The sequence below is a fragment of the Pygocentrus nattereri genome, chromosome 5 (assembly GCF_015220715.1).
Source record: "Pygocentrus nattereri isolate fPygNat1 chromosome 5, fPygNat1.pri, whole genome shotgun sequence".
NCBI classification, from domain to species: Eukaryota; Metazoa; Chordata; class Actinopteri; order Characiformes; family Serrasalmidae; genus Pygocentrus; species Pygocentrus nattereri.
This window is the reverse complement of record NC_051215.1, coordinates 7,479,501-7,495,602: the sequence shown is the minus strand read 5'-3', so window position 1 is coordinate 7,495,602 and position 16,102 is coordinate 7,479,501. Positions and strand designations below refer to the sequence as shown.

At 39.3% G+C, this 16,102-nt stretch overlaps 1 protein-coding gene across 1 annotated transcript in view; it reads left to right on the top strand.

Moving 5' to 3' along the window:
* maco1b (macoilin 1b) overlaps nt 1-16,102 on the top strand; it is a 33,946-nt gene that overhangs the window by 17,412 nt on the left and 432 nt on the right. Inside the window, exons 4-11 of the mRNA XM_017695465.2 lie at nt 1,400-1,523; nt 3,688-3,866; nt 4,807-5,407; nt 7,960-8,118; nt 9,278-9,460; nt 10,974-11,094; nt 11,249-11,423; nt 13,150-16,102. The exon at nt 13,150-16,102 is cut by the window's right edge and continues 432 nt beyond it. Coding sequence (XP_017550954.1) covers nt 1,400-1,523; nt 3,688-3,866; nt 4,807-5,407; nt 7,960-8,118; nt 9,278-9,460; nt 10,974-11,094; nt 11,249-11,423; nt 13,150-13,352 — 1,745 coding nt within the window. The 3' untranslated portion in view covers nt 13,353-16,102. The remainder of the gene's footprint in view (nt 1-1,399; nt 1,524-3,687; nt 3,867-4,806; nt 5,408-7,959; nt 8,119-9,277; nt 9,461-10,973; nt 11,095-11,248; nt 11,424-13,149) is intronic.

Sequence of the window (16,102 nt, the reverse complement as noted above, 5' to 3'; positions counted from 1 at the left end):
GTTTGGGAAATGTCAATCAGTTATGTCAGTTATAATAATATTTCTGAAGTGTGTTTTTTTTTTTGGTGGATTTTTTTTTTTTTTTTTTTTTTTTAAACTTTCTGCCCATATTCAAACATAAACATCCAACAGGTTGTTGTTCACAGGCATTTTTCATTTATTGATGTTTGTGTATTCAAAAAATGTTTGTTTTTAAAATAACTTTAATGATAATCTAATCAAAGCAAGGTGATATGACATTTCCTGATGAATTGTCTGTTATAAATCCACAGAATTACATTCTTACTACCTGAATAATAAATTAACTGTATGTAATATATGGATAATTTTGATTCATGTAGCTTCTGAAGGGCTTTTTCGTTTGGTTAATTCTGAAGCACTATTTTTGGTTAGTTCTCATTGTTGCCTTTTTGTTTATTGCTCTTATTTGTTGTCTTATTTTTGTCTGAACATAATGCTGAAGATGTTGGAACCACTGTGCAAATATTAGTCAGGTTTCCAGTTGTCAGTATCCTTTTAAAGCACTAAGCAGCTCACTGTAATAAACCGCGTACACTTCATTTTCAAGCTTTTATACAGTTTTACGGCAGGTATTTAAGACTGGTCATTCATAGTAAAGGACATTCATGTAAAGAGCTCCACTCAGGTACTTCTCTCCGTGCACTTTGAGCTGTTGAATAAAGCTAAGCTTATGAAGTATTTCTGCATACGCACATTGATTGACTCGATACAGTGCCATGATCACACAGTCATGCTCCAGCACCCTTACAAGGCATTCCCTCCCTGAACACACACACATGCAAATACCAGCCATTGACCTGCCTATTTCTGCCTGAGCAACAAAGCAGCGTTCGATCTCCTTGTCCACACCTGGGCCGTGTCTCGAATGACTCACTCATCGGCTGATCCCTTATTAAAAGCTGACACTTGAGTATGACGTGAGTGTGTGCAGCCTTGTTTTGTCTTTAGTGTATTGTGCTTGGTGAACAGCTGTCAGCTAGTCACTAAACCCAGATATGACAAGTAACTCCTCGTTCTAACACCGCTTTTCATTAGATGGTGAATTGACAAAGGTGTTTTATTCTGGTTTCAACTGAAGATGACAATTCAATGAATAGGCATGAGGTGTGTAACGATTTACAGACTTCATTTGGTTCAGTTCAATACAGTCGTGTCGTGATTTGATGCAGTGAGAAATAATACATAATAATACAAAGCTACATATTCTTTACAAGAGTGATTATATCAGCCTTTTAAACTTTTAGTGGGAGTTAAGGGAACAAACAAGTTACCGTACAATGTAAATTTCAACTAGAATTTTATCAAAAAGGAAAACAAAAATCGGAGATCACCGTTATTCATCATCTCTCTCTACCTCTCTCTACCTCTCTCTCTACAGAAAGGGGGGTCTGTCTCCCCACTGTGTCGCTGTGGATACTCTTTGTTTATATTGAGGCAGCTATAAGATTCAAAGATCTGAAGGATTTCCATGTGGATCTGTGTCGTCCCTTCGCAGCACACTGGTAAGGAGTGGTTAAAACGTAGTAGTGACAGTGTCACGTCCTCTTAGATTCACATGGGAAGTATTGCATTATCTCTCTGTTCTTAAGCAATAACTTCATCACACGGTGTTGTGACAGTGACCTTAAGTCACCCTTGAACATCCTGACGAAGTGATCCTCTCTGAAGAATGAGGTCTCTTGCTACAGGCAAATTACAGACACTAATCATTGCACCGAAGTAAACAAATTACAAGCATGATTAACACTTTAGACCAAAACCAGCTGGACCTTCAGTGTCACACCTGTTCTTTTTTGTTTTTTTTAGGCTTTGCATTCGTAGGAAATAAACAGAGGGCTAATGCTGTCAGTTACATTAGTAATAGTGTAATCTACTGATTATTTGAATAAATAATAAGAGCTTTTTAAAAAGGACAAAAACATTGGAAACCATACAATACTGTACAATACATAGTTTTTACAAATGTTACAAAATATTTAACTTTTTTGTGGTTTGTGAGAGAGACCATGACCATTTACAATGTCTTTATGAATGATACCAATCCAGCCCCCCTGTTATCAGTATTGGATTAGTATTAGCAGAAAATACTGGATCAGATATCAGAGGGGGAAAAAGTTTAGCCTGAAAAATCACAGAATTCCTTGGACAACAAAAGGTGAAGTGAAGTGACGTAGGTCATATGATAACAGTAACTATGTCATGAGATGGCAGTAGTCGTAGCCGCAGAGCCTACATAAGAGCAGGTGGGACATTACTTTGTAAGGAGCCTTGGTTTATTTGATTACTTGTACAGTAATGCTGATTTTCACTAGAGATCGCAGAGATGTATAACTAAAGATGATGTATATTCACTTTTGATATTACTTACAGCTGTAAATTTTATTAGATATTTTATTAAGTTTAATTAGGGCAGTCTGTTAGTTGCAGAGCTGGTTGCTAAACAAAATTATGTGCGTAAATAAGGTTGTTTAGTATAGTTCCAGGCGTTTTTCCTTCATGTCCACACGGTTTGTAAAAGAAAATGTACATACATTCTTGTGTTATCTGCTTTTCTACGTTGCTTACTCAAAACCCTATTTAAAGACATCAGATTAAATTTATTGTACTTACCTGAAGACCTAGTGAAGTAAAAATGAGTTCACTGATCAAGGTAAATATGTGATTTTTAATATATTTGAAATAAAAAGAAACAGCAAAATGTTTCCCTGGTTATAGTTCCTTTATTTTAGCTAGTAGGGATGAGCAGTGATATTGGATTTGTATCCGTATCGACAGATATTCTGGCATCGTACCCATTTTTAGTTTTGACCAATACTCCAAAACAGTATTTGATGTTGTATTTATTGTACTAGATCTGTCCCAATTTCTATAGTTTATAAATGTTGATGTTTACTAATTGAGGTGAATCTAGTCCCAGTTCAGTTTTTCTACATCACAGTTTCTGTAGTGTATAAACGTTTGTTTTGGCATCAGCTGATGGGTACATGAAAAATATTAGGTAGCTGCATAATAATATATAATAATAATATATATTAATATAATTTTGCATACAATTGCATTGTAAGTGTATTTTAATTTCATGCAAAAGTTTGGGCGCCCCTGGTCAATGTAAGTTTTGTTGATTTTCTATGTAAAAGTAAACACCTCCTCTACAGAGACCAGAACTTCTGTATGTCATGTTCCATTTACTGTTTATTTATAGAATGGAATGTTTTAAAATGAACATGTAATTGTCTTTTTTAATGTTGTTTAATTGATTCATTCTGATGGCCTTACTTCGATGATGGTCTTTAAACTCATAAGGTATGGTTATACTAGGTTACACTAGTGTCTGTGTTGGACTATTTAAAGCCCCACTGCTGATTCTCACACCTTCTTCACTCCAACACATTTCTTGTTTTTCGGTTAGTTCAAGCTGTAAGGAAATGCATCATGGAAAACCTTTAGGCTCTTCCAGGCCTGTGATGCTAAAATCCATGTTTACGTTTTCTTGGCATTTTAGACATATTTAAATGAACCCAGTTTAATGAAAAACTCATCTTTTTTTAAATGTATTTTTTTTGATGATAATTACATTTTTCTTTATACTTTGCACCCCCCCCCCCTTACTTGTGTGCATCCCAGCCTGTGTACTCCAACTGATCTTTCACACGTCTCTGTCTGTAGTATTGGGTACCCAGTGGTGACGCTGGGCTTTGGCTTCAAAAGCTATGTGAGCTATAAGATGCGCCTGCGGAAGCAAAAGGAGGTGCAGAAGGAGAACGAGTTCTACATGCAGCTCCTCCAGCAGGCCCTGCCACCCGAACAACAGATGCTGCAGAAACAGGAGAGAGAGGCAGAGGAAGGTGAGGCGTGAAGGGAAATAAGGGAGTTCGGTGAATGGATATAGCTTGGCTAAACAGATGTTACTTTTACTGTAATATCTATTCAGCAGATAGATAATGTTCAAAATAAGTGATAGTTGGTTTAGTTGGATGTATGATAAATTTGTGGCAGGTATCCACGTCATATCGCCATATCGTTTTCAGTGCAACCATTGAAGGAAAGAAATTGCATGTGTAGAATCTCTTTAAATTGTCAGGTAATAAGAAAAATGTTCAGCCAAAATTTGCACTAAGGGATTGTTATACTACAGAGGCATAACACGTTAGATGATGGATCATCTTAAATAAGCATGTTTGGTGATCAAGCCTCCAACTCCACTCTTCACTTAATCATTTTAGATGTGAATATCAGCTCATTTTTGCCCCGTTTGCTTTTATAAGGAAACAGTTTTGCAGAATGTTTAAAACCTGACAGCAGAAGTTCTGTTTATCTAGACGTTTTTGCTGCTTTAACAAAGAAGAGTCTCCTCCACACACTGTTAGTACAGCACAGGAGCGGCAACTTCCACACTTACATTTTGTGATTTGACTATATCTGTATGAAATTTCACTTTTTTGCATAATTTTTGACAGAAGTTAGACTAGCACAGTTGGTGTGAACTGAAACGCTAAATGGAAAAGTATCTCTTCCAGTGAGAAGACGACTAAAAGATGTGTTAAATATTGTTTTTAAAGGGTCGTTTGGAGAAGGAATATTTCAGTACTCTTTCAGAAATAAGTTTTCAAAGCCTGTAGAATGCTGTTTGGCCCAGCCCTAACATTTTAAGTTTTGAGGAATATGAAGGAAATATTTTAAAATGGAAAATACATGTTTTACTAACTACATAATGGCAAAATGTTTCAGCCTTTTTCTCATCTGTCTTTCAATCTCTCCGGCTCACTCTCTCCTATGCTTCCCCAGCTGCAGCAGCCAAAGGTATCCACGACACTGACTCCCCTCCCGTAGCTCAGAACGGCTCAGCCGGCGGCAAGAAACCCACGTCCAATTCGTTACCGGAGCTGGAGTACCGAGAGAAAGAGCGAGGCAAGGCCGAGGGCCGGGAGTCCAAGAAACAACACAACCAGAACCAGAACCATCACAGCAGCGGTAGCAGTATCCTGCCTGCTGTGGACTATAAAGCACAGGAGCTGGAGTACATGGAGAATCACGTGAGCAGTAAGAGACTGAGCAGCTCCGAGCTGCTGGGCAGCACAGAGAATCTGCTACTGAAAGAGGACAACTCTTCATCATCATGCTCATCATCCTCTTCTAACTCCACCTCCTCAAAAAATTACAAAAACGCCAGTGGGGGGGGCGGAGTTGGGGGGAACTCATCGCCCCGCGGACACGGGACCGCCAACGGCAGCGTGCCCTCCTCCTCCAGTGGGCCATCGTCATCCTCTTCCTCAGGCAAGGGGGAGAAGAAGCAGAAGTGTGGGGGTAAAGGAGCAGGTTCACATCGAGATCCTGTGGAGAACTGCATCCCCAATAACCAGCTCAGCAAGCCTGAGGCGCTGGTCAGGTAAAACAAACACAAGCCCACACAAGCAGTCAGATTGTAAACAGCACAAAGCGAGAAGACTGTGATATGTCTGTTGAATCGAAACGGCCGAGCTCTGCTGTTGCATTTAGTCTTAAAGTGATTGGTCAGCACACGTGAGATACAAAGAGGAAAAAAAGTAATAATAATTAAGAGCTTATAAATTAAGAATCCAGTTTTTATTTATTTATATTTTTTTGACCCTGTTTGGTTCAGAGTATTCATTTTGAGTGATAACAACTGCATACAGTCTTTGTTTTCATAATGCAGCCACACTAGTTAGTTAGGATATGCTAGGCTGAGTAAAACTCACTTTGTTTTTAATGTGTGCATAGTGTGACATTCTGCACTGATTTTATTTAGTGACTTGAATAGTATGTTTATTATTAATAGATCCAGTGTGAGTGAGTGAGTCATTTTAAAATGCTGGAGCAAAATGACTTAATTTTTAAAATGATGTGCAGTGGCGGTGGGTGATGGGGGAACAACATAATCGCATTACTTAAAGAAATTTTCACAATGCATGATACATCGCTGTATTCATTTTTCCTGACATCTGATCATTTGGAACAGACAAACTGCCACATCAAAAAATAAATAAAAAATAAAGTATTATATAAAATTGTGAATACACATATTGTGCTGCATTAAAACTAGTTAAACTGATCAAATTATGTTCTCTGTAGTCAAGCATGCAGTTGTCCAGTATTCTTTAAGCACCGATAATATTCGTGATCTGGTCGGAGAAGCATACTGTGACATATTGTGATGTACTTTATCGCAATAATTATAAATACTGTGATATTTCCTAGCCTTTGTTTTTCAACTGCTTATCAAAAATATTTTAGAGTGCTGTGAATGCAGTGTAATTTTATATTGCTGTATAATGAGCACTGTGGCGTGCTCCTTTCTCTTGGTTTTGAACGTGTTGCTGTTTTAAGTGCAGTTTTCGCAGTAGTTTCATTTTTAACCTGCCATGGCATATTTTCTGCTGGTTTTGCTGGCGTGACGCTTGTTTTAAACTGCAGATGCTTGGCGTAAAGCGTGGTCGCTGCGCTCTCACGTTTCACTTGCCTGTGTTCAGAGGAAATGGGACAAGGTCAAATGCAACAAACACCAGCACTGCAGAGATTACAAGATTTTTCTCTTTAAAATAGCTCCACATGCAGACATCTAAACTGATTGGTACACTTGCCTCACTGCTGCAGGTTGCACCGATACCACAGAAAAGAGCTTAATATAGCTGATACTCAGTCCATTAAAATATATCTGTATAAAATGTGCCTGTTACTTTAACAATCCTTAGTTAATAACAGTAATAGGGAACATTGTATTACATGGTAAATATATATTTTTTTTAAGCTAGGCTGTAAATGTCCATGTACTGAACATGGGTGATTATCTTTCAAGCACTGGCTGCTTCAGATATCTACTGATTTTGCCCAGCCTCAGTAAGAGCTTTTCTTTGCTTGTGCTTTTGTCCATTTTCACAAAATTGTGATTTAGATTTTTGGTGAACTTTCCCTTTAATCATACTTTGATGCAGTGTCAATTCCCACTTAATCCCAACTTCTCATTCACATCTCAATGATATTTAAAGTGATGATGATACGTTGAAATTTACTAAATTTGCGTTTTGTTTTCGGCCTTTTGTTTTGACTCACTCTAGAATGTGGCAGACATAATCTAAACTTTATTATTAATATTTTAAACCAATATTGCTTAATTATTGTGAAAAGCACCTTTTAGGCATCTTTCGGACAAACCTTCTCAAAACGTGTGCTTATTCCATGGTTTTTTAGGGGGGTTTTAGGTTTTTGTTTTCTGTTCATAATCACCAGAGAACATGGATAGTATTTCTACATGAAAACACTCAAACAAAAGGAAAAGCACAACACAACTCACTGTGTTCAGAAAACTAACGTTTTCTTAATTTTTGATGAGTGACTAGAAATGTGAGCACTCAAATAGGAAAATTGACAGACAACATTTGTACAGACTTCATTATATATATTATTATTTTTCAAGGTGTTAAATTCAGCAAAGAAACAGTAATTGTGTGTTAAAATGTGCAGATGTGTGTTAACTCACTTAGAAAACCAAACCAAAAAAAAAAAAGTGTATCCAGGGATCCAAACAGCCTTCAAATTGAGTTCCCTAAAAGAGAACCATACTCAGCTGACCTTTCAGTGTTGAGGGTTCTTGGTCACTCATCCAAAATAGAGAAAAGGCCAGTTTGGCTTTATTTAAACACAATGAGTTGTCTTTTTGCTTTTTTTCCCTTTTGTTTGTGTATGGAATTATTATCTTGTTATGGAAATATTATCTAAGTTTTCTGTTTGTCATTGCATGTCATTTGTAGAATTGATTTCCTCTGCCGTTCACATTTCTGTTTACCCACTTGTGTCCTCTTACGGAGCCGAAACAGGCCTGCCTGCTTTGAACTTTTTATCTGCCCTTAAACTGCATTTTCTCATTAAACATGAAGCTGCTTTAAGAGCACTCATTGCATGTGTTGTGTGTCGTACTACCAGGCTGGAGCAGGACGTAAAGAAGCTGAAGGCGGACCTGCAGGCGAGCAGACAGACAGAGCAAGACCTGCGCAGCCAGCTGGGCTCCCTGGGCAGCTCCGAGCGCAGCATACGCTCTGAGCTCAGCCAGCTCCGCCAGGAGAACGAACTGCTGCAAACCAAGTAAGAACTGAGTTTGCTCATTCCAACCAAAAACTCCTAGAAGGATTTAATTAGTAGAGATGCACCGATACCACTTTTTATGACCAATACAGATACCGGGTCCTTGAGTATCGGGTAATGCAGAGTATCAATACTAACTCTTATCTAATGTATTTATTTATTGCTTAATTATACAATTCCAAATACACACACGTACATATAGATATTCTTTTTGTTGATTCACTATTATGTAATTAGTAATTAAAGCCATATCAAAGTGAATTAAATGTAAAAGTTTTCATTGTGCCAAACAGTCAGTTAAAGAACTGAGTGATATATGGATAAACCTATGCCGTGTACATGTAAGCACGCTGCATCTTCTCTGTTCTCGAATTTCACAAGTTTTTGGTCTTGTGCGTCCCATTCACTCGTGGTTAAGTTACGTCTCTGACTGCAATTAGTGCAAATACAAAATTTATTAAAACAAAGTGCAATTGTTCGCGCTAACAGTGGCAGCAGGTGAGCTTAGGATTTATCACCATTGTTGAAGCCATGAGCCGCAACTGGCTGACAGAGGTGCACCTCAGGCAGGGCTAGTGGAAACACAGACATGGCTAGCGGACCGATGTGCTTAAGGCTAAATGATAGCTAAAGGCTATCAGTACCTCAAGAGACCGGCGGTTTCCATCATGTCTCCTGACTTTCACTCCCTCAATAAACAACCTGGGCTGACATTAACTCTAGCTATTGAGTTAAGGGGCTGCCGATAGCGAGTTTTAGGCTCTTTGTTGCATAATAAAATAACATTTTTCCTGAGCTTCATTTATGTGGTATATAACCACTACCTGCCTTTCCACAAAATGCTGGTTTTACAGATTCTGCCATTAGCATTTTTACTGTTGTTTGTCAACCCACACTGCCAGCATGTTGTTCTGTCTACTGGTGCAAATGAACCCTGCAGCACGCGAGCGCATCAGAAATTGCCTCATGGTATTGGTCATAGTTATTGGCAATCCCCATCGCCGATACCAGTACTTTGTTTAGGTGCCAGTATCTGCTCTGATATTGATACGGTATCAGACTTGGTGCAATGCTATTTGTGTTCCATTTTGTTCATGTAGCACCTTTCAGATGTTGTAGCTATAATTGATTTTGTGTGTGTGTGTGTGTGTGTGTGTAGGCTCCATAATGCTGTGCAAGCAAAGCAAAAGGATAAACAGACATTGGGGCAGTTGGAAAAGCGTCTAAAGGCAGAGCAAGAGGCGCGAGCAGCAGCAGAGAGGCAGCTGGCAGAAGAGAAAAAGCGTAAGAAATTGGAGGAGGCCACAGCAGCCAGGGCTGTAGCTCTAGCTGCAGCTTCCAGGTACCATTTATTTATTTTCCCTCTATCTTTTAAAAACGTATGACACATCTAAAATTATGTTTTGCCTTAATGCTACAGCTGCATAGAGGTTTTGCTGGAATGGTTGCAGAATATTCAGGGGTTTAAGGGAGGTGGTTAAGCTAAAGTCCTGCAGGTGAAAAAGCCATGAACCACCTGTGCACACTTGGAATACAGGAACTCTTGCTGCGTTCATATGTCTAAAACTACCATCAGTTACTGCTCAAATAGTATCACAACAGTCCTGATTAGCTGCAGGTGATTTACAAGGCAGCTTGGCAAATTAAGCATGTGTTTTAATGATGGCTTGTCAATGTATTTGCTGTATGAAACTTTGGCACTGAAAACTGTCCTGATTGGATGTGTGCTGGTATCGTGTAACCTGTGTTGGTGAATCTACGGTGTGCATGTATTCATATTTATTATATTATGGTTATACCTTACATTTTTAAATACATTTTATTTTGTAAAGAAAATTAGGAGGATATATTACTACAGTAAACACTGAATTTCCACGTCAGTGTCAGTCTGCAAGGGGCACTGAGTTCAAATTGCTAAGCATCCCTAAGTGCATGCAGCTTTTTAAACCAGTGGTTCTCAACCTCAACCTGGGGGCCACAGAAATAGTGCGTAGGCCTATCTGTGCTTATATGCGTATCTTTGAAAATGACTTGTGATCTATAAAATCCTCATTCCAGTGATAAGCTGTAAGAACAGTGTCTGCGCTGCAAGCAAACTGACAGTAGTGAACAAAAACTTTGTAACTAGTGCATAATAATATTAAGTAAATAATATTAAGTAAACATTTGTTTATTCAGAATTGGGCAGGGGCAACTCATGAACGTAATTGCCAGTGATTATGAAAAACATCGATCTGAATAACATGCGTCGGCGTGTCACTATGAAGTAAGATGGCTGCGCCTGGTCAAAACATGGATTCCTCTGGAGAACAAGCTGCAGATTTAATAAAAAAGAAAAACCTTGCCCACGTTCAGCTGAAGTGTGGGAGTATTTTAGATAATACATCCAAGAGTGTGTTGCTCTGTGAGCTCTGCTAATTGGAAATGGCTCATCACAGCAGTACAGCTGCTATGCATTTAAATGTGCATTCTTTTTTCCATTTGACTTGATGAATGTTTAGCTGTCTAATTTTGTCAGCCCTAGTGCTGGGCTCCTGTTTGTTTATTTATTCATTTTTCCTATGTTGCGATTTATAAAAATGGGCAAAGATGAGCTGAAATGCTGCAGACTGTTATAACTAATGTATGCGCACTATTATATATGCATGAATATACAACTTTATTCTAAAGGCATTCATGAAAGTGACTGTTCATTTTTTTTTTTTTTGGCATCTCAAGTTTTGCCATCTCAAACCAGTGTTTTCAATATTTAAGAAACCTGATAAAGCCGGTAGAGTCTTAATTATGTCCTGCCCATTCCACACCATTCCAGTTATGTCCGTGTTGATGATGAACTGTCTGTCTGTTTCTCTCAGAGGGGAGTGTACAGAGTCCTTGAGGAGGAGGATCTCTGAACTCGAGACTGAGTGTAAAAAACTTACACTGGACATAAAAGTCAAAGAGGACCAGATCCGTGACCTCGAGCTCAAAGTCCAGGTGCGTGTTGCATTTACAAGTTCACTGAAATTAAGTAGTATTATTTCACTCTCCTAAAAATCTGACTGCAAAAACCATTAATGGTTTGACATTTTGAACAGCTCACTCTTTTCTTTGACCCTGGCTGTGTATATGATCCTCTGTCCCACCATAGGAGCTGCATAAGTATAAGGAGAATGAAAAGGACACAGAGGTGTTAATGTCAGCCTTGTCAGCAATGCAGGATAAAACCCAGCACTTGGAGAACAGTCTGAGTGCTGAGACCAGGATCAAGCTGGACCTCTTCTCTGCTCTCGGTGATGCCAAGAGACAGCTGGAGATCGCACAAGGTCTGTACCCTGCTGCAGGAACTGCATAAGTCCAGGAGAATCATATTTATGCAGTCAGGTTGTTTCAGCGACTCACATTTAAATGGCCCACAGCATGAATGATGTCCTTGCTTTTCAGAGATGAGTTTGATGCGCATTAGTTAAAACCAATGTACTAATCTGTCCTTAGTCCATACAAGGAAACAACGCTGCAGAAATAAATCTGTCGTGTTTGATATAGTGTAGGTAACATCTCAGCCTTCTATGCTGGGGGCAGTCATGGGCTGGAGGTTAGGGATCCAGCCCTGTGACCAGAAGGTCGTCGGGTCGATCCCCTCAGCTGACAGTCCATGACTGAAGTGCCCTTGAGCGAGGCACCTAACCCGCAATTGCTCCCCTGGTGCCGTGGATAGGGCTGCTCACTGTCCCCTAGTGTGTGTGTTCAGTAGTGTGCATGTATGTTGGTGTTTCACTGCACCGCTGGGTTAAATGTAGAGGTATAATTTCACAGTATGCAAACACAGTGACAAATGATTGTAAATTCTAATTCTGTAGTCTGGGGTTCAGTGCCCCACCTGGGCAAGCACCCTGTATTATACCAGTAAGTGTCCTTGGGCAAGACTCCTAACACTGCCTTCACCTACCTGTGTAAAATGATCAAATTCTAAGTCACTCTGGATAAGAACTTCATATTTCCATAAATTCCATAAATGTGAATGGTTGTGTTATCATGGGGTGATAGTACCATTTGTTGGGTCTGTTTCTGCACTGCCTGGATTGCTTTTTGAACAAGATATAATAGAGGGCAGCCAATCAGAACAAAGGCTGTGTTCACATTACCAGGTTTAAGTGGCGCAAATCCAATTTTTTGCCCTAAGGCAACTCAGATCTGATGCTTTCAGAGCTGTAAGCTGTATGGACACACAAATCTGATGTTTTGGGTCACTTACATATACATATGATATGTATCCGATTTGTGGTCATGCGACCTTGATTTGAACGTTCAGATCAGAATTCATGTTGTTTTTTTTTTTTGTTTTTTTTCTTCCATGCGCGTGCACCGTCATTAAACATTACCATGGCAGCAGCATTAAACAGAAGTTAAAGCCTGTAAACGGTTGAAAAACAACACCAACTTTTTTCACCTTTGTCTCACTCTAATAACTTTCTAATAACTTAAAAAATTCACGTGACTGTACTGAGTAGGATGTGCACATGCTGGTCATTTCAGGACGCCGGTTTGTTCACATTAATGACAGATTTGGCTCACTTACCTAAACAAGTGTGAACCTTTGTGTCAGAGATCAGATTTGAGCAAAAAATGTTGAGAATTTGAGAAATGAGGCTTGTAATGTGAACGTAGCTAAAGATACTAATGTTGGTCTTTAAGACACGGTAACAAAACAGTCTGTTTTACTGTTTAAAGGGATAAGGAGAGGTTGCAAGATTTGGCTGCCTTGGTACAAATCAAATGGCACAAACATTGTAAGTGGAAAAATAAACAAAAACAGAGCATTTAGCTCCTTTTAAAGAAGCAGAGCTTTACTTTCCCATAGTATCCAGCAGCACCCGTTTTTTTTTTTTTTTTTTTTTCTTTTTCCCCCCCATGACAGTTTTCATACCACAGCCTTCTTCAGACATCTGAGCCCGGCGCTCTGCATGAATGTGAATCTTTGTTTTAGTGAAATGGCTTTCAGACCATCTGCTTGGTACAGAAACCTGATGCATGTTCCTCTTCTGCATTCAGGTCAGATCCTGCAGAAAGACCAAGAGATAAAAGACCTGAAACAGAAGATCGCAGAGGTGATGGCTGTCATGCCCAGTATCGCTTATTCAGCAGATACCAGCAACATGAACCCGGTCACGCCTCACTACTCCTCCAAGTTTATGGACACCAGCCCCTCTGGCCTGGACCCCAACGCGTCCGTCTACCAGCCCCTCAAAAAATGAATACGCGCTCCAGCTCACAACTCACCATCCATCTCTCTCTCTCTCTCTCTCTCTCTCTCTCTCTCTCTCTCTCTCTCTCTCCCTCTCTCTTTCTCTCTCTTTCTCTCTCTCTTTCTCTCTTTCTCCCTCCCCCTCTTTCTTGCTCTCTTTTTCTCTGTGATCAGTTTGTTTCTCTTCATAGGCCCAGATCCGGCCCTTCTTCGGCATGTCTGAGGCTCAGAATGTTTTGGGATTTTTTTTTTTTTTTTCCTTCTACTGCTACTTCTCAACTGGCCAGAAGGATGTTGTATTGTGTGACTGTATTTGTTGTAGTAAAAAAAAAACAAAAAAACAAAAAACAACAACAAAAGACAAAAAAAGAAGACTTTTAAGGGATGTCACCTGTCGAGTAGGAAATTGCTGTTGGTTTTTTTTTTTTTTTTCTTCTTCTTCTTGTAAATGTCTAGAAACCTCACAGAAGTTGGCGTGCTTTTTTTTTTTTGTGCAGAATTGGCTCACTCTGTTTTGGTCCCTCTACATTATTTTTGGCCTTTAATAATTATTATTATTATTATTATTATTATTATTGTTACGTCCATAAATTGGAGAAGGGGACAAGTCTCAGGTCTACAGCATAAGGTCCTTTGAAGCAGGAATGCTCGACGATCTAAATTTTTGATAGTTTTGTTTAGGAAAGTGAGCCCCCCTCCCCCTTAATTCAATTGACATGATGGCGTCAAATTTTGAAACAAATTAGCGCATGTTATTTTTCTCACATCTTTCTAGAAACGCTCCGTTCTGACGAGGTCCCAAAGCACAGCACTAGTCTAGTAGTTTTGGACTGAGCGATCGTAGATAACCAGTGCCTTTAGACAGGACCTCATTGGTGGAACTGAAAGGCCTTGTCCCCTTTTTAAAGCCTCAACCCAGCCCCCATATATACTCGTGATCCTTTGCAGCTGTCAGAAGATCATCAAAAGAATTGTCATTTCAGCGCCACTCCTGCATCTTTCTGACTTTGGAGCGTTTGATTTGAAATCTTGTTTACATCTATTTATTTGGCCTACATTGCACTGTTGAATCAAACTATGTTTGAAAGTAGCTTAGAAGGGAAAATGGGGTAAATTTAGGTGGATGTCCTGCAACGTTCATGTACATGTTGAACACAAGCATGTGACCCGATTACCCCTGAAATTTTATTACATTGGCCAGTCAATTCTCTGTACCTGATGGATGCTAAAACAGTTAGTCCAGTGCCAAGTAGCTAGGCCTGTAATTTTGTTCTGTCCTGGTTTGGAATGCTAGGATAATGTGCTGCGTCCCAGAAGCAGCCGACAAAACTGTTGAATTGTATTTTCTAGTTCAGTGTCTTGGTAGCGGAAAGCTATTTGATGTTGTCACACGGTGGCACCATTGTGCATAGGAAAGTGTTGGGACTTGAGTTCTCAGTATTTCATGCTAAGGAAAAAGTGTTAAGGAGAGAATGTCTAAATCCGGAGCCAGCTATCAACCCTCTTTCTCCAGATCCTTTTGACGTTCCAACCATATAATTTTAAGCCTGTGGTTGATTCTGTCAGGCTGTTTTGTTGGCACTAGCTGCATGATTACATGCTCTTTGCTGTAACCCGCTGCATCTGTAGCATATTGTCAGAAGAAAACCTTGTATCTTCAAAACTTTACAGGAGAAGGAAAAAGCAAACTTTACTTTGAATGTAAGTCAATGGAACCAGACTTTTCTCCCAAGTCATTCTGGGTCATTTCCTTTAGTCCATTCATTGTGAAACTTAGACAATGTAAAGGGTAACGGGTGCTTTCAAATCTTATCAAAAACCGAAAACGTCAGAAATGGAGATATGAGATTTTCTTCCGACAACAGTGATATGCTCATTTATCACAGGCAATATGACAAATTTTCCTGTATTTAGTAAAGTAATACACTAATAATGAAAGCCAAAGGGCAGGTGCTGAATTATTATATGCTACAAATGTGAAGCAGTTCTGGAATATTCTATTAACTACTAATGCAATGTGATGCCCTTTAGCTAATAAGCTGATTGCCAAGTCCCTGCCAAGCTAAAGTAATTATATTAGGGCAGGGAACAGGCTACAATGTGCAGGACAAGGGGGACATCAATGCCAAAAGTTGGGAACCACTGCTTTCACTCATATATTCTAAGATTAGAACCCTCAGCACATCCCACAGTTGACTGTTATTAAAAATGGGGTTCTTTTAAGCGTTCTTCAGTAAAGATAATGGTTCTATGCAGCCACAAACATTTAAAGAACCCTTTGCATGCTTAAATGGTTCTTTGCATGACGAAATTGTTCTTCAGAGTGATGGAGAAAAGGGTTCTCTTAATGGTACAAGCTTGACCTAGGAACGGTAACAGAACCGTTTTTGGTGCTGTATAGAACCCTTTTCAAAAAGGCTTAGTATAGAACCATGTACAGCGCATTCACCATCAAGCAGAAGAACATTTTTGCCATGCAAAGAACCTTTTAAGCATGCATGTTTTCAAGGTTCTATATAGAAAGAACCCTAGATGAACCATATTTAACCGTGGGAAGGAAAATACAGTTCTGGATTTTGTGCCAACTTCACCAAGTCCATAGTTCTTCTCAAGAACCGTGAAGAACATTAGGTAGGAAGGCCCTGATCTGGCCAACAAAGCACCCTCACTCAAAATCTAGAGTTCTAGATAATTGGACTTGATGCCACAAATCCAGGGTTTCATGCTTGGAACAGAAACTATAGAAGGATCTAGAGAAAG